This window comes from Mauremys reevesii, linkage group 1, assembly GCF_016161935.1.
Source record: "Mauremys reevesii isolate NIE-2019 linkage group 1, ASM1616193v1, whole genome shotgun sequence".
NCBI classification, from domain to species: domain Eukaryota; kingdom Metazoa; phylum Chordata; order Testudines; family Geoemydidae; genus Mauremys; species Mauremys reevesii.
In genome coordinates, this window is record NC_052623.1 from 4,200,688 (window position 1) to 4,223,769 (window position 23,082).

The window sequence follows — 23,082 nt, forward strand, 5'->3', positions numbered from 1 at the left end:
CACGAGATGCAGCCTTTGCCAAGAGCGTCTCACTGCAGCGGGGACGGCCCCCAGCCGGGTCTCCTCACATTTCTTTGCCATGTGGATCTGCAGCCACTCCTGAGTGTCACGTCCCAGGCTGAGCCGCGGGTGGGGAGCAGCGACCACTCTCCTGGCTTTCCCCATGCCCCGCTCCAGGTGCACGGTGCTCTTGTGCCAGGGCAGCAGGAAAGGCCCCTCTGCGTCCCTTTCCGTGGGTCCCTGGGGCCTAAGCTCCGCGTGCGCTGAGGCAGGTTGAAGCAGCCGCACCGACTCCTGGATCCTCCTGGCAGCCCCCAGCGCCGGTGCTTGAGTCTCTTGCGGAGGCTGAGCTCCAGATCTCGTCTGCTGGCCCCACGGAGGAAGGACAGCTCGGGCTGGAGAATGGCCACGTCCCTGTCGGCCGGCGGAGGGGCCTTGGGCTGGCCGGGGTGGGGGGCAGCCGCCATCAGGCCCCGGATGGATTTCTGGACGATCAGAGGCAGCCCCCACTCGTGCTGCAGCCTCTTCTTCCTCACGTGCAGCTCCAGCTCCTCCCGGGCTCCCGGTGGGAGGAAGGGCAGCTCCTGCTCCGTGAACTCGGTCCCAGCTGCGCGGGAGCTGGAGGGCGGCGGGGCGGGCGAGGGGCCTGCGTGGAACAGCTTGGCCAGGGACTGTCGGTAGAGCGTGGGCAGCCCCCACCTGAAGCTCAGGTGCTTGTGGAGAAGGTTGAGCTCCAGGTGATCCGAGGCCGCCTGCTCCAGGAAGAGCAGCTCCCGGGGCCGCAGCTCCAGGGATCTCTGGCCCGGCCGAATCAGCCGGGGCAAGGGGAGCTTTCCCACCCGGCGGGCGGCTTCCTGTGAGTGTTGGGCCCTGCGGGGGATCAGGCCCAGACGGATCTCTATGTTTTTCCTGGTCACATGTCTCTCCAGCAGCTGGTGGCACGTGTCCCGGCTGAGCTGCTGGAGCCATGCAGTTCCCAGGGGCCTGGCTAAGGAGACAGCCACCGCTGTGGGGCCCAGGGGTGCCACCCTGGAGGGTGATTCTCTTGGAGCCCTTCTCGCTGACAGCCCCCTGAGTGGCCGGCTGGCCCTTCTGCCTTGTGTGTCTGGATATGTCCCCGGAGCTGTGGTCGTGGGGGGCATGAAGCCCCGCAGGGACTCCTGCACCCTCCTGGGGAGCCCCCACCTCCTCTCGGCCACCCTCCGCCGGATGTGGGCTTCCAGCTCCCTCTTGGTGGCCAGAGGGATGGGAGGGGCCCCGCTGCTGACACGGAGCTCCATGGCTGCCGGCCGGTCACTCCCCTTGGGCCTGGGGCGCGTGGGCAGGGGTGGCATGAAACACCTCAGCGATCGCCGCACCAGGCCCGGCAGGCCCCATTCGTGCTGCAGCCGCTTCCTCAGGACATGCCTCTCCAGCAGCTCCCGGCCCTCGGGGGCCACGAAGGGGGTCTCCAGGGGATAGAACTCGATGGCCACACCCAGGGGCAGCACGGGGGCGGGTGGCACGGGCGGGCAGGGCACCATCTTGGCCAGGGACTCCGCGTACAGGGTGGGGAGAGCCCAGAGGTACTGGATGTGCTTGTGCCTCACGTTGAGCTCCACGCTGCCCGCCTTGCAGCTGAGCAGGGAGCAGAGCCGGTGGCGGGCCAGGGGGGCCTTGCAGCCTGGGGGGATCAGTTTAGGCAGGAGCAGGTCTCTGCGCCCCAGGGCGGCCATTTTCTGAGAGCTCCTCAGCACGGCGGGCAGCGCGCCTAGTCTGATTTCCAAGCCCTTCCTGGCAATGTGCCCCTGCGGCTCCCGGGTGTCTCTGCAGCAGTGCGAGCCGGGTGCAGATTTTGATGCTCTGGCGGGGCCCTGGGATGCCTGGGCTGGGGCTCTAGCTCTGAGGCCGGGCGTCTGGGCTGCCCTCGTCACTGGGCCTGGCCCCCTTGGAGCCCATCTCCCGGAGGGCAGGGGGCCGAGCCGGGGGTGTGGAGGTGTGGCTGGCATCAGCAGCCTCAGGGACTCCTGGATCCTCCTGGGCAGCCCCCATCTCTTAAGATGCACCATCCTTTGCAGATGCCGCTCCAGCTCTGTCCTGGAGCCGACGCTCAGGAAGGGCAGGGCCTGTGGCATCGTCACCACCCTGCCTGCCCCCGAGGGTCTGCGTGCGATGGGTTTCGGTGCTGGGGGCATGAAGATCTTCAAAGCGCTCTGCAGGGTGCAGGGCAGCCCCAGGGTGTGCTGCAGCCTCTTTACCTGGACGTGCCGCTCAAGACTGGCCCTGACGTCGCGCTGGAGGAAGGGGGTCTCCGTTTCGGCCAATTCGAGCCTGCCGGGCACACGCAGGACTCCAGGGCTGACCCACGCTGGGGGTCTCCCAGGCAGAGACATCGGAGCTTCCCCCGTGGCCCTGGGTGCCGTGCTTTCTTGGTCTCGCTGCCGTTTGGCCTCCCGCCCTGACATCCTGGTCCCGCCTGGGGACTTGGCCAGAAACGGCACCCAATCAGGGCGATGCGCCTGCCTCTGGGGAGCGGCCTGGGGGCTCCTTGCTCTGCCTCTACTCAGGAAACTCCCAACCCAGCCATGTTCCGCTTGACTTGGAGGGAAGGGCTCGTAGATCCATGTGGAGTAGGAGGCGGGAGTAGGAGGTGACCCTGGCCCGGCAGGGACCCATGCGCTGGCCCTATCGGTGTATACCAGCCACTCGGCTTGCCGGGCCGCCTCGTCGCACAGGGCACAGTCTGAGTTGTCACATAGCAGCTGGCGGATGGAGCAGCGCCTGGCGGCTCAGCCAGCGTGGCGTGGGGGGTCCCGGCACAGCCGTTCACGCGGCTGTTTCACACGCTGCTTCTTTGCACCTAAAACAGAACAGCAGAGAGGGCTTCTGAGGAGAGATGGGGCCTGAACGTAGCGGGGTCCACGGGCACCCGAACCGTGACCCCACCCACCTGTATCACCACAACCCCGAATCCCCATTCCCGCACTGCTCCTAACCCCGAGGCCCTGCCCCGTGCCACTCCTTCTCCCAGCGCCCCGCTCGCCTGTGACCCATTCCCCCCGAGGCCTCGCCCCCACACCAAGCCCCGCTCCTCCGCCACTGCTTCCCTCCAAGAGCCTGCCCCCCGCTTGCTCTTTCTTCTCCGCACACCCTGCCTCCTGTTGCTTGCCCTTACAGCCAGACACAAGTCAGAGGGCAGGGCCCCCCAGCCCCCTCATTCCAGTGCCCTGGCTCCAGGCCACTCTGCGCTGCTGCTCCAGAACCAGGCATGCTGAGCTTGTGAGAGCCCGGAGCCCAGTGAAACACTCCACCAGCACCACGCCAGGCCCCCTCTCAAACACTGCCAGTGCTGTGAACCTGGCCACGGTGAAGTCCCAGCACTGTGAACCCAGCCCGGGCATCGTGCCAGGGCCGTGAATCTGGCCGGTGCGCTGTCCCAGTACCAGAAACCCGGATGGCACATGGTCCTGGTGCAAATAACCCAGCCGGTGCCTCATCCTGCAGAAATGGGTCTCGCCAGTGTGCGGGATCCCAGGAAATCTCTCTGGCAAATGTCAGGGGCTGGCGGCACCTAGCAGCCTTGGCCTTGCAAGCCCTGGTACGATGCACAGCAATGGAGTGCCAGGGGCCTACACCCCTATCCAAGACAGAGCAGACGGGGTGAAATAAAGACAAGAGCTGCTGGGCAGTGGGCAGTGCCTCCTGCTGGCAAAGCTGCCCTGTTCTGGGAAGGGCAGGTAGCCCCCCCCCCCGACGCTCACCATTAGCCTGCGCAAAGCCCTGGAGGACATGGGGACAACCTGCCAGAGGGGACAGACAATGGGGTGTTTGCCTCCATTGCTGCAAAGCCCCCAGACGATGGTTCGTTAGCAGCATGTCAGATTATCCCGGCTCCAGTCAGCACCTTGGCTCCTGCTCCCATCCCCAGGGGCAGGCCAAGTCTGAGGGGCCTCGTGTGGGACCCCTGGGCCAGGGTGGAGGCTTGGGAGAAGCCCTGGATTCTGAGCCAGGGAGCCGTCGGGGAGCGTGAGGCAGGGCCTTACCTTCTCCCTCGTCCTCCGTCCCCCTCCGCCGCAGCCTGCTGACCAGAAGAGCCTGCGGGAGCCAAGGAAGTGGCAGAGTTACGTGGTACCCAGACTGAGGCCGCACAGGGCCAGCCTCCCGCCAAGCCCAGCCCGGAGCTGGGGGTGCCCACGCTTCCCTCCACCTCCTGCAGCTGGAGAACTCCAGGCTCCTTCGGCCATGCCCCGGGCTCCCCACCCAAGTGTCATTGGAACAATCCTGGGTCCCCCACCCCCCGACATCGGGGCATCGCCACACCAGAGTCACAGCAGGGCCCTGGTAGAAAGGCCAGGCTGTGCCCACGGCCGCTGCAGCCGCGCCCCACTGGAGCCAGCTTACGCCAAGTGTCTGGGATGTTCTGCTGCCCCCGGACCCACACGCATGGGCCCCATCTGCCCCTGGAGCTGGCAGGGTGATTCCCACCTTGCACAGACAGATTCATGCTACATCCCCTCCAGCTAGCGCGCTAAACCCAGAGATGTAAGCGTGGTTTTGCTCACAGCAGCAGCACAGGCTAGGACAGACCCGTCTGGCTGCCATGGGTACGGACGGGGGCAGCTAGCCTGTGCCACGGCTCCGGCTGCCCATGCCACCAGTCGGTGAGAGCTAGCGTGAGAACCCCATGCCAGCTGGGAATCGCCCCCTAGCTCTGGGTAGGGGCAGCCACAGAGCCGGAGTGGCCTCTTTCTGCAGCCTCCCAGCCAGGTAACCTGGGCTTCCCTCTCCAACCACATGCCAAGGGGTCCCTGGCTCACCACTGCCCCCTCCCCCCCGCAGCCCATGGCCATACACCAGGGAACACAGGTTGGAGGGACTGCCCTGGGCTCCCCTTTCTATTGCCTGGGCACCAGGCTGCCCCTGGCACTCCCTCAGCCCCTTGAATTCCAGGCTGCCCCATTCTGGCACCAGCTGAGCTGTGGATTACAGACTGTTCAAGAAACCGAGGCTGTAGGAGCTGCCGCATCGCCCCCGGGGCTCTGGGGACCCCGGCACCAGGAAGCCCAGGCAGGGCCGTGTGCTGGGACGTTAGTTCTGGGGCTGGGGCCGGCTGAGCCGTTCAACGCCCGGTTGTTTTGGGGAGCTGGGTGACAAACACAGACACTGTAGCCAGCTGGGCACCCTGCCCGGAGCCGAAATGGCATCAGCCGCAGAGTGACCCGGGGGGAGGGGCAGCAGGTTCCTCCTTCGCTGTCCGTGGGCCCTGGGTCTGACCCTTGCAGGGGGTGATTTCTGCCCCCGGTGTTATGAGTCGAATGAGGACCAGGCCCTTGGGCTTCGCAATGTGCTCTGGCTTCCTCTTCTCACCCCGTCTCCCCTGGTTCCCACCTGCGAGCCCAGCTCCCCAACTGATCTGGGACCTGAGGCAGGATCCCCAACTGACCAAACCCAAAGATCTGTCCTGGATTCCCCCTTTCTCCCCCCACCTCTTGCCTGTCCTCTCCCTGGCCAGCTGGGAGGCCAGGGACGCAGGAAAGCTTGTGGCTTTGGGAGGGAGCTGGGAGGGTTTGTTCAGCTTCCCCCAGCGGAGGGAAATAACTGGCCAGAGCCGGCTTAGTGCCATGGGTGCCGGGAAATGAGGGAGAGCCCTGGCATTTCTAGCACTAGCTGGTGGTTGGAGCCGTAAGGAACAACCAATGAATGGAGCCACGAGCTCTGTCTGTGGCCCTCTCTCTCTCTGTGGATGTGCCCCACCAGGCCAACGGGGCCTGGTCAGAACAGGGGGCCTCGGGCGCTCCCACCCACCCACCGTCCCTTCCATGGAGCTGTGTCCAGGCAAGTGCAGGACGGCTTGGGGGTGGGGGGGGGTCCTCCTACCATCCTGCTTCTCCAGGAGAAGCTGTGCTGCGTCGCCATGGCCACCCAGATGACCAGGACCAGAAGGACGCAGGTGTACAACACCCAGGAGCTGTCCCAGCAGGCACAGAACCAGCTCTGCATGATCCCCACTCCCACGTCAAACATGCTGGGGAGGACGGTCTGGACACCACTGGGGGTGGAGACGCTACACTCCCTGCTGCTGCTGTGGCTGGATCTCTCCTGAGGGGCTGTTTGTTCCAGTGACGCATCATAAAGGGCCAGGACCAGGCGGGTCCTGACATCACAAAGGGACTGCAGGCATCAGAGGTGGGCAAGACCCTGGCTCCCTGCAGCCCCTCCCCAGCACCCCATGTAGCTACTTAGAGACTGTGACAGAGTCACCCTGCAACCCTCTCTTCGTTAAGCAAAAGAGATTGAGCTCCGTGAGTTTCTCACTAGGTGGCAGGGTTTCTAACCTTTGAATCAGTCTTTCATTGATAACATTGTGATGGTGCTGCCCGTGGGAGCCAGCTGAGGTCACTCAGTCAGGGTGAACTGCAGACCAAACGGGGCAGACAAACCCCAAACGCTGGTGGATATTCCAATACTTAGATTTACCAACCAGCACAGAACAGCTCCGGTATTACCTCACTGGTTACTCAGAAGTCCAAACAAGGCAGTTCCCTTAAAGTGCCCAGCCTCAGGCCTCCATCCAGACACACCTGTCAGATATGATGATGATTCCTGAAAATCTTATCTCATCATATAAAAGAAAAGGTTCTTCCAATCCCAAAGGATCAGCCACATACCCAAGTCCAATTATAACTTAGATCTTACCCAAAATACACACTATTAGCCAATTTTTATTAACTAAGCTAAAATTTATTAAAAAAGAGAGAGAGTGTTGGTTAAAATATCAATATACAGACAGACTTGAATTCAATTCTTGAGATTCAGATACATGGCAGAAGTGAGCTTGTAGTTGCCAACAGTCCTTTTAGAAATAGTCCATAGGTTATAGTCCAATGTCCATATTCAGGGTGACTCCAGTCAATGACTGGGGATCTCAATCCTTATGGCTTAAGGTTTCCCCCTCTTGAAACCAAAAGCAGATCTGAGATGAAGCAGGATTGTGTCCCAGGGTTCTTATACATTTCCAGCAATCTTTCGGCCTGAGCAAACAATAGGCTTAATTCTTTCTCCCAAACATCCTGGCAATTAGCACAGAGTAATTTATCCATTAAACAGTTCAGATACAGGTTACCACAACCTTCAAAGAGACCTATAGACAATAATACTATTTCACTCAAGAATCATCACAAATGTTAATATTCCTTTTTTGATCTTTGAATTAAAGTTATAGCAATAGACAAGACTTGTTTGCTGACATCACAAGCCCTGAGCAAACATCTACCCTTGAGATCTCTAACAATGCAGACTTAGGGCTTGGCTACACTTACAAATTTGCAGCGCTGCAGCAGGGTGTGAAAACACACCCTCTCCAGCGCTGCAAATTGCGGCGCTGCAAAGCGCCAGTGTGGTCAAAGCCCCAGCGCTGGGAGCACGGCTCCCAGCGCTGTCCGTTATTCCCCACAGGGAGGTGGAGTACGGACAGCGCTGGGAGAGCTCTCTCCCAGCGCTGGTGCTTTGACTACACTTAGCGCTTCAAAGCGCTGCCGCGGCAGCGCTTTGAAGCGCTAAGTGTAGCCACAGCCTCACATTTCAAAGCTCTGTTCATTTACATATCTTCCTAACCAGTCCTTAAGGGTCACTCATGGGTCAGGTCAGTCGGTGAGTTAATTAACTCTTTCTGGCCCTGTTATTCTTCAATGAGATATTAGATTAGACTCATAATGTCACAAACAGCCTTCTGGAATGGCATTAACCAGCACAATCCCTTGGAGAGTGGCATTAAATTGGAGTAACACCACAGTGAATCAGGCAGGTGCTGTGAGGCTCTGGATGGGACTGGTCCACAGACCAGGTGTCTGTCTGTCAACATCCACCGGCCACTGTCGGAAGATGTGATACTGGGCTAGATGGGAGGGGACCCCTATGTGTTGAACCTGGCCTTTGCTGCTATTTCAACTCTTCCTGGCAGAAGGGTTACATTAATAAATACAAAGAAATGCACATTGGAAAGCATAATCTCAAATATATATATAAAATGGGGTCTAAATTAGCTGTTACCACTCAAGAAAGAGATCTCGGAGTCATTGTGGATTGTCTTCCATGACTTTTCAAAGATAATAATTAATTGCTCAGATATCTCCTCAGTCAGCTCCTTCAGAGTATTCTAGGATGCATTTAGTCAGGCCCTGGTGATTTGAAGACATCTAACTTGTCCATGTAACTTTTATTTTGTTCTTTCCATATTTTAGCATCTGAACCTACCCCATTTCCACTGGCATTCACTATGTTAGGTGTCCAAATGCCACCTACCTTCTTGGTGAAAACCGAAACAAAGAAGTCATTAATCACCTCTGCAATTTCCACATTTTCTGTTATTGTTTTTCCGTCTTCATTTAGTAGTGGGTCTATCCTGTCCTTGGTCTTCCTCTTGCTTCTAATGTATAAGTAGCTTCTAATGGTTTCTTGTTACCCTTTATGTCTCTAGCTAGTTTGATCTCATTTTGTGCCTTGGCCTTTCTAATTTTGCCCCTATATCTTTTGTCATTTGACCTTGTTTCCACTTTTTGTAGGACTCTTTTTTTTTTTTTTTTTTTAGATCATTCAAGATCCCCTGGTTAAGCCACGATGGTACTTCCTATCTTTCCTATGCAATGGGATAGTTTGCTCTTGTGCCCTTAATAACGTCTCTTTGGGTATGTCTACACTACGAAATTAGGTCAAAATTATAGAAGTTGATTTTTAGGAAGCAATTTTATACAGTCAATTGTGTGTGTCCCCACTAAGTGCATTAATTTGGCGGAGTGTGTCCACAGTACCATTGCTAGCATTGACTTCTGGAGTATTGCATTGTGGGTAGCTATCCCACAGTTCCCGCAGTCTCCGCTGCCCATTGGAATTCTGGGTTGAGCTCCCAATGCCTGATGGGGCAAAAACATTGTTGTGGGTGGTTTTGGGTACATGTCGCCAGTCGCCCCTCCCTCCGTGAAAGCAATGGCAGACAATCATTTTGCGCCTTTTTTCCATGCAGACGCCATACTGCTTTCAGCAAAGGATGCAGTAGGACTGCTGTCGTCATCCAACCACTGCTTCTGCTGCAGCTGTGCTCTCCTGGTGCTACGAATCCACCTTGCAGGTCCTCTCATTGTTCTTTATAAATATATATTCTCATGGAATCCCATTGTCATCCACCGCTTCCACTGCAACTCTGCTCCTCTGCTCATGTCTCAATAGCGAATTTCTCCATGTTGTCTGTCATAGGCTTCTAGGAAAATCTTTTCTTCCTCGGAAAATGTGCGTGGTGCTAACCGTCATCCTCCATCGCTTCTGCTGCAACTCTGCTCTCCTGCTCTCCTGCAGATGCCATATCACGGCAAGCATGGAGCCTGCTCAGCTCACTGCTTCTGTTGTGAGGATTGTAAACACCTCACACATTATCCTGCAGTATGCGCAGAACCAGAACCTGCAAAAGCAGGCGAGGAGGTGAAGAATAGTGATGAGGACATAGACACAGACTTCTCTCAAAGCATGGGCCCTGGTAATTTGGACATTATGGTCCTAATGAGGCAGGTTCATGATGATTCTGGGCCTGGGAAACAAGCACAGACCGGTGGGACCACATAGTGTTTCAAGTCTGCACGTCCATAAGAACAAACACACACACCCACATGCAGATTTGCAGATTTCCATTCCTCCCAAAAAAACAAAAAAAAAGAGACCAGAGACCAGAGAGAAACTGCTGAGCTCCAGTTCATAGTTCATTTTATCATTTTAGGACTAAGACTAAACTAAGAAAAGACTGTGGCTTACAGACCCAGTTTCTCCCTCCTCCTCCTGGTTTTTCACACTCACCCAACAACAGGTCCCCCTCCCCTCCTGATGATCTAACCCTCATCTCTCTAGCTTGCTTGCTTGCTCTTATATATACACACCTGCCCCTGGAAATTTCCACTGCTTGCATCCGAAGAAGTGGGTATTCACCCACGAAAGCTCATGCTGCAAAACATCTGTTAGTCTATAAGGTGCCACAGGATTCTTTGCTGCAAGCACAGACCGGTGGGACCACATAGTGTTTCAAGTCTGGGATGATTCCCAGTGGCTGCGAAACTTTCCCATGTGTAAGGGCACTTTCATGGAACTTCGTGACTTGCTTTCCCCTGCCCTGAAGCACAGGAATACCAAGATGAGAGCAGCCCTCACAGTTGAGAAGCAAGTGGCAATAGCCCTCTGGAAGCTTGCAATGCCAGAGAGCTACTGCTCAGTCAGGCATCAGTTTGGAGTGGGTAAATCTACTGCGGGTGCTGCTGTGATCCAAGTAGCCAATGCAATCACTGAGCAGCTGCTATCAAGAGTAGTGACTCTGGGAAATGTGCAGATCATAGTGGATGGCTTTGCTGCAATGGGATTCCCTAACTGTGGTGGGGCGATAGACGGAACACATATCCCTATCTTGGGACCGGCCCACCTTGGCAGCCAGTACTTTTCAATGGTGCTGCAAGCACTGGTGGATCACAAGGGATGTTTCACCAACAACAATGTGGGATGGCCAGGAAAGGTACATGAAGCTCACATCTTCAGGAACTCTGGTATGTTTGAACAGCTGCAGGAAGGGACTTACTTCCCAGACCGGAAAGTAACTGTTGAAATGCCCATAGTTATCCTTGGGGAACCACCCTACCCCTTAATGCCATGGCTCATGGAGCCATACATAGGCACCCTGTATAGTAGTCAGGAGTTGTTCAACTACAGGCTGAGCAAGTGCAGAATGGTGGTAGAATGTGCATTTGGACGTTTAAAAGCGCGCTGGCACAGTTTACTGGCTCAGTTAGACCTCAGTGAAACCAATATTCCAATTGTTATTGCCGCTTGCTGTGTGCTTCACAAGATATATCAGAGTAAGGGGGAGACATTTATGGTGGGGTGGGAGGTTGAGGCAAATCGCCTGGACGCTGATTATGCACAGCCAGACATTAGGGTGATTAGAAGAGCACAGCAGGGTGCATCAGAGAAGCTTTGAAAACCATATATACCTACCCTTTTTTTCTTTTCTTTTAACAAGTTAGCAATACATGAGAGCATGTGCCCCTTTATCCCGAGGCAGCTTACTTTCCTTAAGAGCCTTTGGTGACGAACCTTGTCAAAGGCTTTCTAAAAATCTAAGTACACTATATCCACTGGATCCCCTTTGTCCACATGCTTGTTGACCCCCTCAAAGAATTCTAGTAGATTGGTGAGGCATGATTTCCCTTTACTACATCCATGTTGACTCTTTCTCAACAAATTATGTTCATCTATATGTCTGATAATATTGTTGTTTATTATGGTACTGAAGTCAGGCTTACAGGCCCGTAATTGCCAGTATCACCTCTGGAGGCTTTTTTTTTTTTTTTAAATTGGCATCACATTAGCTGTCCTCCACTCATTTGGTACAGAAGCTGACTAAATGATAGGTTACAGCAGGGGTCGGCAACCTTTCAGAAGTGGTGTGCCGAATCTTCATTTATTCACTCTAATTTAAGATTTCACGTGCCAGTAATACATTTTAACGTTTATAGAAGGTCTCTTTCTATAAGTCATGGATGGATATAAACTGTTCAGGAAGGATGGGCAGGGCAGAAAAGGTGGGGGAGTTGCGCTGTATGTAAGAGAGCAGTATGACTGCTCAGAGCTCCAGTATGAAACTGCAGAAAAACCTGAGAGTCTCTGGATTAAATTTAGAAGTATGAACAACAAGGGTAATGTCGTGGTGGGAGTCTGCTACAGGCCACCGGACCAGGGGGATGAGGTGGACGAGGCTTTCTTCCAGCAACTAACAGAAGTTGCTAGATCACAGGCCCTGGTTCTCATGGTGACTTTAATCACCCCGATATCTGCTGGGAGAGCAATACAGCAGTGCACAGACAATCCAGGAAGTTTCTGGAAAGTGTAGGGGACAATTTCCTGGTGCAAGTGCTGGAGGAACCAACTAGGGGTAAAGCTCTTCTTGACCTGCTGCTCACAAACAGGGAAGAAATAGTAGAGGAAGCAATAGTGGATGGGAACCTGGGAGGCAGTGACCATGAGATGGTCGAGTTCAGGATCCTGACACAAGGAAGAAAGGAGAGCAGTAGAACAGAGACCCTGGACTTCAGAAAAGCAGACTTTGACTCCCTCAGGGAACTGATGGGCAAGGTCCCCTGGGAGCATAACATGACGGGGAAAGGAGTCAAGGAAAGCTGGCTGTATTTTAAAGAATCCTTATTGAGATTGCAGGAACAAACCATCCCAATGTGTAGGAAGAAAAGTAAATATGGCAGGCGACCAGCTTGGCTTAACAGTGAAATCCTTGCTCGTCTTAAACACAAAAAAGACAGCTTACAAGAAGTGGAAGATTGGACAAATAACCAGGGAGGAGTATAAAATTATTGCTCAGGCATGCAGGAGTGAAATTAGGTAGGCCAAATCACACTTGGAGTTGCAGCTAGCCGGAGATGTTAGGAGTAACAAGAAGGGTTTCTTCAGATATGTTAGCAACAAGAAGAATCTCAAGGAAAGTGTGGGCCCCTTGCTGAATGAGGGAGGGAACCTAGTGACAGAGGATGTGGAGAAAGCTAGTGTACGCAATGCTTTTTTTGCCTCTGTCTTCACAGACAAGGTCAGCTCCCAGACAGCTGCACTCTGCAGCACGGTCTGGGGAGGAGGTGACCAGCTCTCTGTGGAGAAAGAAGTAGTTCGGGACTATTTAGAAAAGCTGGATGAGCACAAGTCCATGGGGCCGGATGCGCTGCATCCGAGGGTGCTAAAGGAGTTGGCCGATGAGATTGCAGAGCCATTGGCCATTATCTTTGAAAAATCATGGCGATCGGGGGAGGTCCCGGATGACTGGAAAAAAGCTAATGTAGTGCCCATCTTTAAAAAAGGGAAGAAGGAAGATCCAGGGAACTACAGACCAGTCAGTCTCACCTCAGTCCCTGGAAAAATCATGGAACAGGCCCTCAAGGAATCAATTCTGAACCACTTAAAGGAGGGGAAAGTTATCAGGAACAGTCAGCATGGATTTACCAAGGGCAAGTCATGCCTGACTAACCTAATTGCCTTCTATGATGAGATAACCGGCTCTGTGGATGAGGAGAAAGCAGTGGATGTGCTATTTCCGGACTTTAGCAAAGCTTTTGATACAGTCTCCCACAGTATTCTTGCCAGCAAGTTAAAGAAGTCTGGGCTGGATGAATGGACGGTAAGGTGGATAGAAAACTGGCTAGATGGTCGGGCTCAACAGGTAGTGATGAATGGTTCCATGTCTAGTTGGCAGCCGGTACCAAGGGTCTGTGCTGGGGCCGGTTTTGTTCAATATCTTCATTAACGATCTGGAGGATGGTGTGGACTGCACCCTTAGCAAGTTTGCAGATGACACTAAACTGGGAGGAGTGGTTGATACGCTGGAGGGTAGGGATAGGATACAGAGGGACTTAGACAAATTAGAGGATTGGGCCAAAAGAAATCTGATGAGGTTGAACAAGGACAAGTGCAGAGTCCTGCACTTAGGACGGAAGAATCCCATGCACTGCTACAGACTAGGGACCGAATGGCTGGGTAGCAGTTCTGCAGAAAAGGACCTAGGGGTTATGGTGGACGAAAAGCTGAATATGAGTCAACAGTGTGCCCTTGTTGCCAAGAAGGCTAATGGCATTTTGGGTTGTATAAGTAGGGGCATTTCCAGCAGATCGAGGGATGTGATCATTCCCCTCTATTCAGCACTGGTGAGGCCTCATTTGGAGTACTGTGTCCAGTTTTGGGCCCCACACTACAAGAAGGATGTGGAGAAATTGGAGAGAGTCCTGCGGAGGGCAACAAAAATGATTAGGGGGCTGAAGCACAAGACTTATGAGGAGAGGCTGAGGGAACTGAGATTGTTTAGCCTGCAGAAGAGAAAAATGAGGGGGGATTTGATAGCTGCTTTCAACTACCTGAAAGGGGGTTCCAAAGAGGATGGATCTAGACTGTTCTCAGTGGTAGAAGATGACAGAACAAGGAGTAAAGGTGTCAAGTTGCAGAGGGGGAGGTTTAGGTTGGACATTATGAAAAACTTTTTCACTAGTAGGGTGGTGAAGCACTGGAATGGGTTACCTAGGGAGGTGGTGGAATCTCCTTCCTTAGAGGTTTTTAAGGTCAGGCTTGACAAAGCCCTGGCTGGGATGATTTAGTTGGGTTTGGTCCTGCTTTGAGCAGGGGGTTGGACTAGATGACCTCCTGAGCTCCCTTCCAACCCTGAGATTCCATGATTCTATGATTCTAAGTCTATAATATATAACTAAACTATTGTTGTATGTAAAGTAAATAAGGTTTTTTAAATGTTTAAGAAGCTTCATTTAAAATTAAATTAAAATGCAGAGCCTCCCGGACTGGTGGCCAGGACCCGGGCAGTGTGAGTGTCACTGAAAATCAGCTCACGTGCTGCCTTCGGCACCCGCGCCATAGGTTGCCTACCCCTGGGTTACCAGTTTGCCCGGTACTGAAGTCAGGCTTACAGGCCTGTAATTGCTGGGGTCACCTCTGTAGCCCTTTTTAAAAATTGGCGTCACATTAGCTATCCCTCCAGTCATCTGGTACAGACGCTGATTTAAATGATAGGTTACAAACCACAGTTAATAGTTCTGCAATTTCACATTTGAGTTCCTTCAGAACTCTTGTGTTAATACCATCGCGTCCCGGTGACTTATTGCTATTGAATCTATAAATTTGTTCCAAATCCTCCTCTAATGATACCTCAATCTGGGACAGTTCCTCAGATCTGTCACCTAAAAAGAATGGCTCACGTTTGGGAATCTCCCTCACATCGTCATCTGTGAAGACCGATGCAAAGAATTAATTTAGTTTCTCTGCAATGGCCTTATCGTCTTTGAGTGCTCTGTAGCACCTGAATCAACCAGTGGCCCCACTGACTGTTTAGCAGGCTTCCTGCTTCTGATGTACTTAAAGAAATTTTGTAATTACTTTTTGAGTCTTTTGCTAACTGTTCCTCAAATTCTTTTTTGGCCTTCCTCATTGTATTTTTAAAATTCATTTGCCATTTAAATCTCTTCTGCTTTTCTTTTATTATTAACCCTTTAATTTTTAGTTACTAACGGATTGGCAGCAGCGTGATCCTTGGGTAAGATCTGAGTTATATACTGGCCTGGCTACGTGGCTGAACTCCTGAGATGAGAAAGATCCTATATGTGGTGAAATTTCTTTTCACTGTCCACTCGTCGTAGAGTCCAGTGTCCGGATGGTGATCCAGGGGCTGTGTGCCTAATGAGACTTCACTTTTTTTGCTTCCAGTTAAGCAGTGTGGTGACACCGAAGTTTAAGTTTGTTACTGGCTTGATACAATCTAATGGGGATGAGTCCGCCCCATTTCTCAGCAATTTGTCCCAAATTTGTCATCCTCAGCTGTGTTCCACTAAAGCATGGTGACACATGGATACCACTGACAAGTTCTTCACAAAATATTGCTCACTACTCCCAGGAGATATCCCCCTTTAAAAGATCGGGAAACTGAGGCAGCAGGAAGGGTTTAGTCTCTCTCAGACCTGGCTTGTACAGTCCATGCAGGAGGAAAGAGACCTGGTGCTGTTGCTCCATTGGTTTATCTATTTCAAGGGACTTCCCCGATCTCAGCTGAGGATTTGGCCCAAGCCATTTAACTAGAGATAAACTATCAGCAGAGACCAGTAAGCTGGGAGTGAAGAGTCCCAGCTCTGCCATGGATTCATAGGGTGACGATGGGCACAGCCTCTCTGTGCATTAAATGGAGATTATTTTTTATTATGTTTAATATGCTGCTACTAAAAGGCTCTCATCATCACCTTGCACTGATTAAGCTCCTCGAAGCACATGCTTGGGCCTCTATCACTGTGTACAGTTCTAGGCAGTGTTTGGTCCCTGGCAAACAAGAAAGACAAAGCTGAAGACTGAGCTGTGTGGCTGTATTTCGTAACTGTTTCTTTAATAAATTCCTCCTGTTTAAGGAGGACGGCAACACAAAAATAGCCTCACTGCATCTAATACAACTGAGAGGAGCAATGCCAGTTCATGGCTATAGCAACAGTGCTGGCGGGGTCATGACTTCCAGTACCCATTCACACCTCTGCCATTGACTCACTGTGTTGCCCTGGGCAAATCACTTTACTGCTGCTTGGCTCAGTCCCTCCATGACATAGCAATAATGCTGCCTAGCAGCCTAGGTAAAGAGCTTCTAGATGTAGTGACAAAACTGTCATCCAGAGCATACGTAAGACTCAGCTTCACTGTTCAGCTTCAGCCCCTGGGCAATGGGTGCCCTGGAGTTCCAGCTAAGGTGCTGTGTAAGTATGTAAATAGCTGGCTAATGGCAGGTGTGCTGTTTATCTCTCTCCCTGTGAGCTACCGAAGCCACCCCGGCCTCTGCCCAGCATCCCACCTTCCCAGCTAATGCAGGGGCTTATCCTTCTGCCTTGGTGGAAGAGGAGGAGAGGAGCCATTGTGGATAGGATTCTGAAAACATCCATACAATGTGCAGTGGCAGTCAAAAAGGTGAACAGAATGTTGGGAATCTTTAGGTATGGAATAGATAATAGGACAGAAAATATCACATTGGTGCTATATATGCAGATGTGGTCACACCATCACAATAATTTACTTTGGATTTGGAATAGGTACAGAGAAGGGAGACAGAAATGATTATGGGAACACAGTCCATATGAGGAAAGATTAGAAAAAACTGGGATTTTTCAACTTGGAAAAGGGGGATGTGTGAGGTGTCTATAGAATCATGAATGGTGTGGAGAAATTGAATACAGAAATGTTATTTACTGCTTCACATAACAGAAGATATAGGGGTCACTCAATTAATTTAATAGGCAGCAGATTTAAAAGAAACAAAAGGAAGTATTTCTTCACAGTCAGTCTGTGGAACAATTTGCCAGAAGATGTTGTGAAGGCCAAAACAATAACAGAGTTCCAGCAGGAAGGAGAAAAATTAATGAAGGATAGGTCCATCAATGGCTATTAGCCAGGATGGGCAGGGATGATGTCCCTTCCCTTTGCTAGGAGCTGGGAGTGGGTGATAGGGCATGAATCACTTCATGATTGTCCTGTTCTGTTCATTCCCTCTAAAGCTTGTGTCATTGTCCATTGTCAGAAGATAGGTTATTGGGCTAGATGGACCGTTGGTCTAACCCAGTGTGGCTGTTCTGAGGTGCTTATATGGACCCCAGATGTATCTGCTCCCTCCTGTAACATAGTAGACCCACTTGCCTGCCAGAGCTGAGAAAAAAACCATAAGTCCTGACACCGTCTCTCTCTCTTTCCACAGACTTAGTAACAAGGTTTGAATATACATTTAAATTTAAACCTAACCAGGATCCCTTAAGAGACTTGCCACAAGATATCAGAACATATTAGTATTGGAACTGAGCGGGTATAATATTTTTTTCTTTTATATAAAAATAGATATAGTGCCCCTTCACCTAATTGCTAAGTTGTCAGCCAAAAAAACTGGAGTTTTTCAAGTGCCTCGATAGCCCCTGGAATCACTCTGAAGGTTGCAATCCCTATCAACATTTGAAATGGTTCCCTTGCAGCTGGGGGTAGGGGAAAAGGTAGGGGAAATTATCAAGATAGTGACAGGAGAGGGGAAGAAAGGAGCAAGCGACAGGAGCAGGGCATTGGGTGGAAGAGGCAGAGCGGGTGGAGCCTTGGCAGAAGAGATGGGTCAAGGGGTTGGGTTTTGGAGGTCCAGTTATAAGCAGATAGAAATTCGGCAACCCAGTGAGTTTCACACAGACTGATTCCCCAGTTTCCCATACTGATACTGAAAAGTAAGGTCAGGAAAGGGTTCAGTGTCTCTCAGACTATCCAATAAGTGATTCAGGGAAGAGGGCTCAACACCAAGTCACCAGCCAGCTTTGCACAGAGCTCGGTCTGAGAGCCAGAGCACCAGGAGAAAACTTTACATCCCTTTATGAGTAAATAACCGGAGCAGCCTGTCCCGGATCTGTTTGGTCCTCACCCCGTAGATGATGGGGTTCAGCATGGGGGGCACCAGGAGATACACATTGGCCATGAGAACATGGAAATACAGGGGCACATTGTGACCAAATCGGTGCGTGAGGAAGGAGAAGAGAGATGGGATGTAAGAGGCTGAAATGACACAAAGGTGGGAGCTGCATGTCCGAAAAGTCTTGAGCCGGGCGTCCTTTGTTGGGAGGCTGAATATGGCCCTGAGGATCTGAATATAGGACACAGCAATAAAAAACAAATCCAGAGTAGCCACACTGAATGCCACAAGGAGGCCATAGTAACTACTGATGCGGATGTCGGCGCAGGCCAGTTTCACCACGGCCATATGCTCACAGTATGAGTGGGTGATGATGTTGGTTCTGCAATATGGCCACTACCTCGCCAGTAAGGGATAGAGCAGTACGAGTATTCCCCCGCGCAGCACCACAGCTATGCTGATCTTGGCTATGACATGGTTTGTGAGGGTGGAGGAATGTCTCAGGGGGTCGCAGATGGCCACATAGCGATCAAAAGCCATGGCTGCGAAGATCCCAGACTCCACTGCTGTAAAGCAGTGAATGAAGTACATCTGTGTGAGACAGGCACTGAAATTTATCTCCCTGGAATTGAACCAGAAGATTGCCAGCATTTTCGGAAGGATGGATGTGGACAGGACCAGGTCGGTTACAGCCAGCATGCAGAGAAAATAGTACATGGGCACATGGAGGCTCGGCTCTATCTTCACAATGAACAGGATGGTGAAGTTCCCCAAGATGGCTATGGTGTACATGGTGAAGAAGGGGATGGAGATCCAGACATGGGCTCCCTCTAAGCCAGGTGTGCCCAGCAGGATGAAGGTGGAGGGGTTGGTGAATTCAGTTGTGTTGGAATCTGACATGGAATACGGGAGAATTGTCCAACTCTGAGGCAGAAATTTGTCTCATGAATGCACCACATATTGCTCTGACTTCATGTATGTGCACAGATTCTGGCATGATGGTCGCATTGTTAATGCCTGGATGGAAAGACAAGGTTCATATGAGACACTGCATGCGCTACTGGAAGCTGTTCCCATGGGTGAAGCCAATTGCTTACTCTGTGTAAACTGAAAAGTGAAATTTTAATTATTGAGATAAACAAATCATGAACAACTGACACTATTAATGCCAATTCCACATTTTATGGTGCTTCATGCATCAATCATTCCTACACATCATGGTGTGGAAAACCTTGAAAAGCACCAGCAGGAAACACGAGTGTGGATACTGGTTATCCCTTATTTCACAGACTGGACTGCTTCCTAGACTGGGCCCAATCCTTTTCAAACCAACGTTGTAGTTTATGGCCTGGGTCCAGCAATCATTCACACCCCCATAGTTACTGTCCTTTGTTCCACATTCTTTCAGGCATCTCTACGGGGTGGAGAGGCCATCTCTTGAGCCAGCTGAAGACAAAATGGAGAGATTTCCAGGGCTTTTTATATTCTGTCTCTTCTGGGCAGAAACCCCTTTGTTCTTCTGTGCAAAGTCACAGCAACAAAATGGAGTTTGTAGCCACCTGGGCAAGTCACATGTCCATGATTGATTCAGCTTTTTGGAGGCCGATGCCATTGTTTACATGTTAGTCTGAACATTCCCCGGAAAGCTCAGATGTGAATTGGCATCTCCCAAAGTCCATTGTGAGTTAAGTACTCCCAATTACTTGGATAATACCTTCACAACATGTTGGCCTAAAGCAAACAGTTTAAATACAAACATAGAGCTAATGCTCATAACAGAGATATAAAAATGATACATGCATACAAATAGGATGAATATATTCAATAAATCATAACTTCTGCAAATATATGTTACATGGCATATCTAGCATAAAGCCTATTCTAATTATGTCATATTTATACTCATCAGCATATTTCCATAAACATATAGAGTGCAACGTCACAGTGTTCAAGAGACAGTTTAGTTCTGCATTTAGAAAGAGGCAATATGATGTACTCATGTCAGATTAGGATGAAATACTTTCGGGTACATTAGCTGTCAAGGGTAAGGAACCAGGGTAAGGAACTCACCAATCAACTACACATCTCATTTGGAGCCAGCAATACACAATCAGGTGACAGCAGAGCCAAAGCAAACACTAAAACATAACAAAATGAAAACAAGAATAGTCACATACAGGACATTACTCTGTTAAATGTAAAATATTAAAAAAATCAAGGGAATGTTTAAAAAAGAATTGACATGGATAAGAAACAATGGAAAAGCTGGTATGGGATTAGTTAAAAAAAGTCTATGAATATAATTAATGTCAGTCAAAAATAGGGTTTATGGAAACCAGGTCTTGTTAAATAAAACCAATTTCATCATTTAATGAGAGTACATGTTTGGCTGACCCGGGAAACTGAGCAGATCCAATAGATTTTGATTTCTCTGAGACATTAGATTTAGTAGGGGAATATATTCAAATAAAAAAATAAACACCGTACAATATCAGTAGAGATTGGAAAGAGTGGCGAAAGGAGCCATAAAAAGACTTATGAAGGAGACTTTAAAAAATCATTTATCAAAAATGATGATAAAGGGGAAACTGTCATGAGGAGAAAACTGTGGCTAATAATGAGCTCTGTAATCTAGTGGAGAAAGGACGAGCAAGACTGAATGGCTGGAAGCTAGAGCCAGAGAAATTCAAGCTCAAAATCAGGGCCAAATGTTTAGCACTGAGGGTGGTTATCCATTGGAACAAACTCCAAAGGGAAGTGGTTCTCCATCTCCTCATGTCTGCGGATCCAGACTGGATGGTTTTCTGGAAGATCTGCTTGAGGGCTTGTCTGCACTTAAAAGACTACAGCAGAGAAGTGTTTCAGTGTAGACACTACTTTTACCAACGGCAGGGGTAGTTAATCCACCTCCCCGAGAAGTGGTAGGTAAGTTAATGGAAGAATTCCTCTCTTGACCTCATTCTGCCTACACCAGGGCTAAATTGATATAGCTATATCTCACAGGGGTGTTGATTTTTTTGCTCTGGCACAAAAAGAAAATGCAATTTTAGGTTGCATTAACAACAGCAGAGCATGCAACTCATGGGAGGTGATATTGTTCCTCTACTTGGAGCTGGTTATGCTTCAGCTGCAGTGCTGCGTCCAGTTTGGGTCACCATTGTATAGGAAGTATGTAGAGAACCTGGAAAGGATCCAGAAGCAGGGGAGGCTAGCTTGCCAGCCCTGCCCGGTGCGCTGCGCCGCGCCCGCGCTCCCCTCCTTCCTCCCCCCCCCCTTCTTCCCGGTTGAGCTCCCCGCCGCATGCCTCGCGCCTGTCCACCAGAGCCCCGGAAGAGCGAACCCGCCGCAGGGCCGCAGGCGGCGCTGCGGGTCCCGTGGCTCCGCTCCAGTGCCGACGGCATGACTGGCAGCGGAGGAGCTGAGAGAGACGGAAGAGGGGGGAGGGGCCGCAGTCATGCCTGTGGCAGGTCCACCGGAGCCAAATGCCGCCCCCCCGGGAAAGGGCCGCCCCATATGCCTGCTTGGTGCGCTGGGCTCTAGAGCCGCCCCTGTCCAGAAGCTAGAGACAAAATGATCTGTGGAATGGAATACACGCAATACAAGCAAAGGCTGAAGGAACTGGGTATGTACAATTTGGAAATAAGGAGATTAAGCGGAGACATGAGATCAGTCTTGAAATATTTGAAGAGCTGCCATAAAACAGATGGAGAAAAGTTTTTTTTCTCTCCTGCCATGTAGTGCAGGACAAGAGACAATGGGTTCAAGCTCCAGCAGAACAGATTTAGATGAAATCTCAGGGTTTCAGGAATCGCCTAACTGTAAGACTGGGAGGATAATGGAACAGACACCTCACTCCTTGACTGGAGGTTTTCCAAAGGAGGCTGGAAAGTAATCTGTCTGGATGGTTTAGGTGCAACAAATCCTGCATTTTACAGGTGTTAGAATACCTGGCCATCGTTGTCCCTTCTCAACCTCTGACTCTATGGTTCTATAATGTGAAATCTGAGTGTAGATCAAGCCTTCGTCAAACACAAGTTGAGGAACTCAATACAGGGGTAAGTGTGTGAAATTTAATGGCCTATGTTATACACAAGGTCAGATTGGATGATCTAATAGTCCCTTCTGGCCTTGAACACTGTGAATCCATTGATAAAGAAAGTAGATCAGACATTTATATTTAGTGTGCCTCACAACACATGAACAAGGGAACCTTCAATTACATTTAATACTAATAAAAGGAAATTGTTTACATAAACCATATTTGGTCTGTGAACTCCTTGCCATGGCCATTAAAGCAAAAAACTTAGCTGAATGGGATTTACAAATAGACTGTAAAAGCAGCAAAGAGTCCTGTGGCACCTTATAGACTAACAGACATATTGGAGCATGAATTTTCAGGGTGAATACTCACTTTGTCGGATGCATAGACTGGCCATTATAGGTTGTGCTAATGGCACCATCTTTAGTTAAGGCTGTCTGAAAATGTCAATTAGAAGACTTCATTTTCAGTGCTGGTAATAACTTTACCATGCTTTAAGAGTTTGGACTGAAAATTCCTATGATGGGTGTCTGCTATGGGCTGAACTGTTTTCCATCATAACAATTCAGTCGACTTTTTGAATGAAGCTAGGAGGTGAGATGTCTTGCACATAATGAAAAATTCTTACAGTTTTTATAATTTTTTATAATTCCAGTGAGAAGCCCTAGCACGTCCCTGCTTTCCATCAGATAAAATTAAGGTAACAGCCCTCCCGCACCAGTGTTAACAGCCAGAGCCCGGAACTGCAAAAGGAGGAGGTGACAGTGTCTGTTCATTATCACACAGCTGACGCTTGAGGTCTTTACTCAGTTCTTACTCCAAGGGGAGTTTGAACTCAGTGGGGCCTGAGGAAAGTACAGGCCATGGCCTCAGAATGTGCCCTTGTATTATACAGCTTTCATCTGGAAGCAACCACTTTTCCACTGAAATGCAGCCACCATGAGGCTGGAGACCATCAGCTAGGGTGGTTGGAAATACACAGAAAAGAGGGACACTTCGGTTAATGATACCGGAGAAAACTCATCCCTTGTGGCAAGGGCCGTAGGATGTTTAAAGGCTGGGCAGAGTGGAAAGGGCC

The 23,082-nt window shown here is 50.6% G+C and overlaps 2 protein-coding genes across 2 annotated transcripts; both read right to left on the reverse strand.

Annotated features, from left to right (window-relative positions):
• On the reverse strand, positions 1-6,056 carry LOC120378423 (putative protein FAM205B). The gene is made up of 3 exons (XM_039497117.1): positions 5,857-6,056; positions 4,023-4,074; positions 1-2,839 (listed from the first exon to the last, which is right to left on the reverse strand). The coding sequence occupies exon 3, from the start codon at positions 2,442-2,444 to the stop codon at positions 30-32; it is 2,415 nt and encodes an 804-aa protein (XP_039353051.1). The 5' UTR covers positions 2,445-2,839; positions 4,023-4,074; positions 5,857-6,056; the 3' UTR covers positions 1-29.
• An 11,861-nt stretch (positions 6,057-17,917) lies between these two features.
• On the reverse strand, positions 17,918-18,865 carry LOC120395879 (olfactory receptor 52R1-like). Its single transcript, XM_039520634.1, is given in 1 exon segment — positions 17,918-18,865. A coding segment is annotated over 1 exon segment (948 nt).
• Between the last annotated feature and the right edge of the window lie 4,217 nt (positions 18,866-23,082).

Bases quoted from the DNA above. Each gene is read 5' to 3' on its own strand.
- LOC120378423 (XM_039497117.1), bottom strand. From the start codon at position 2,444: ATGTCAGGGCGGGAGGCCAAACGGCAGCGAGACCAAGAAAGCACGGCA.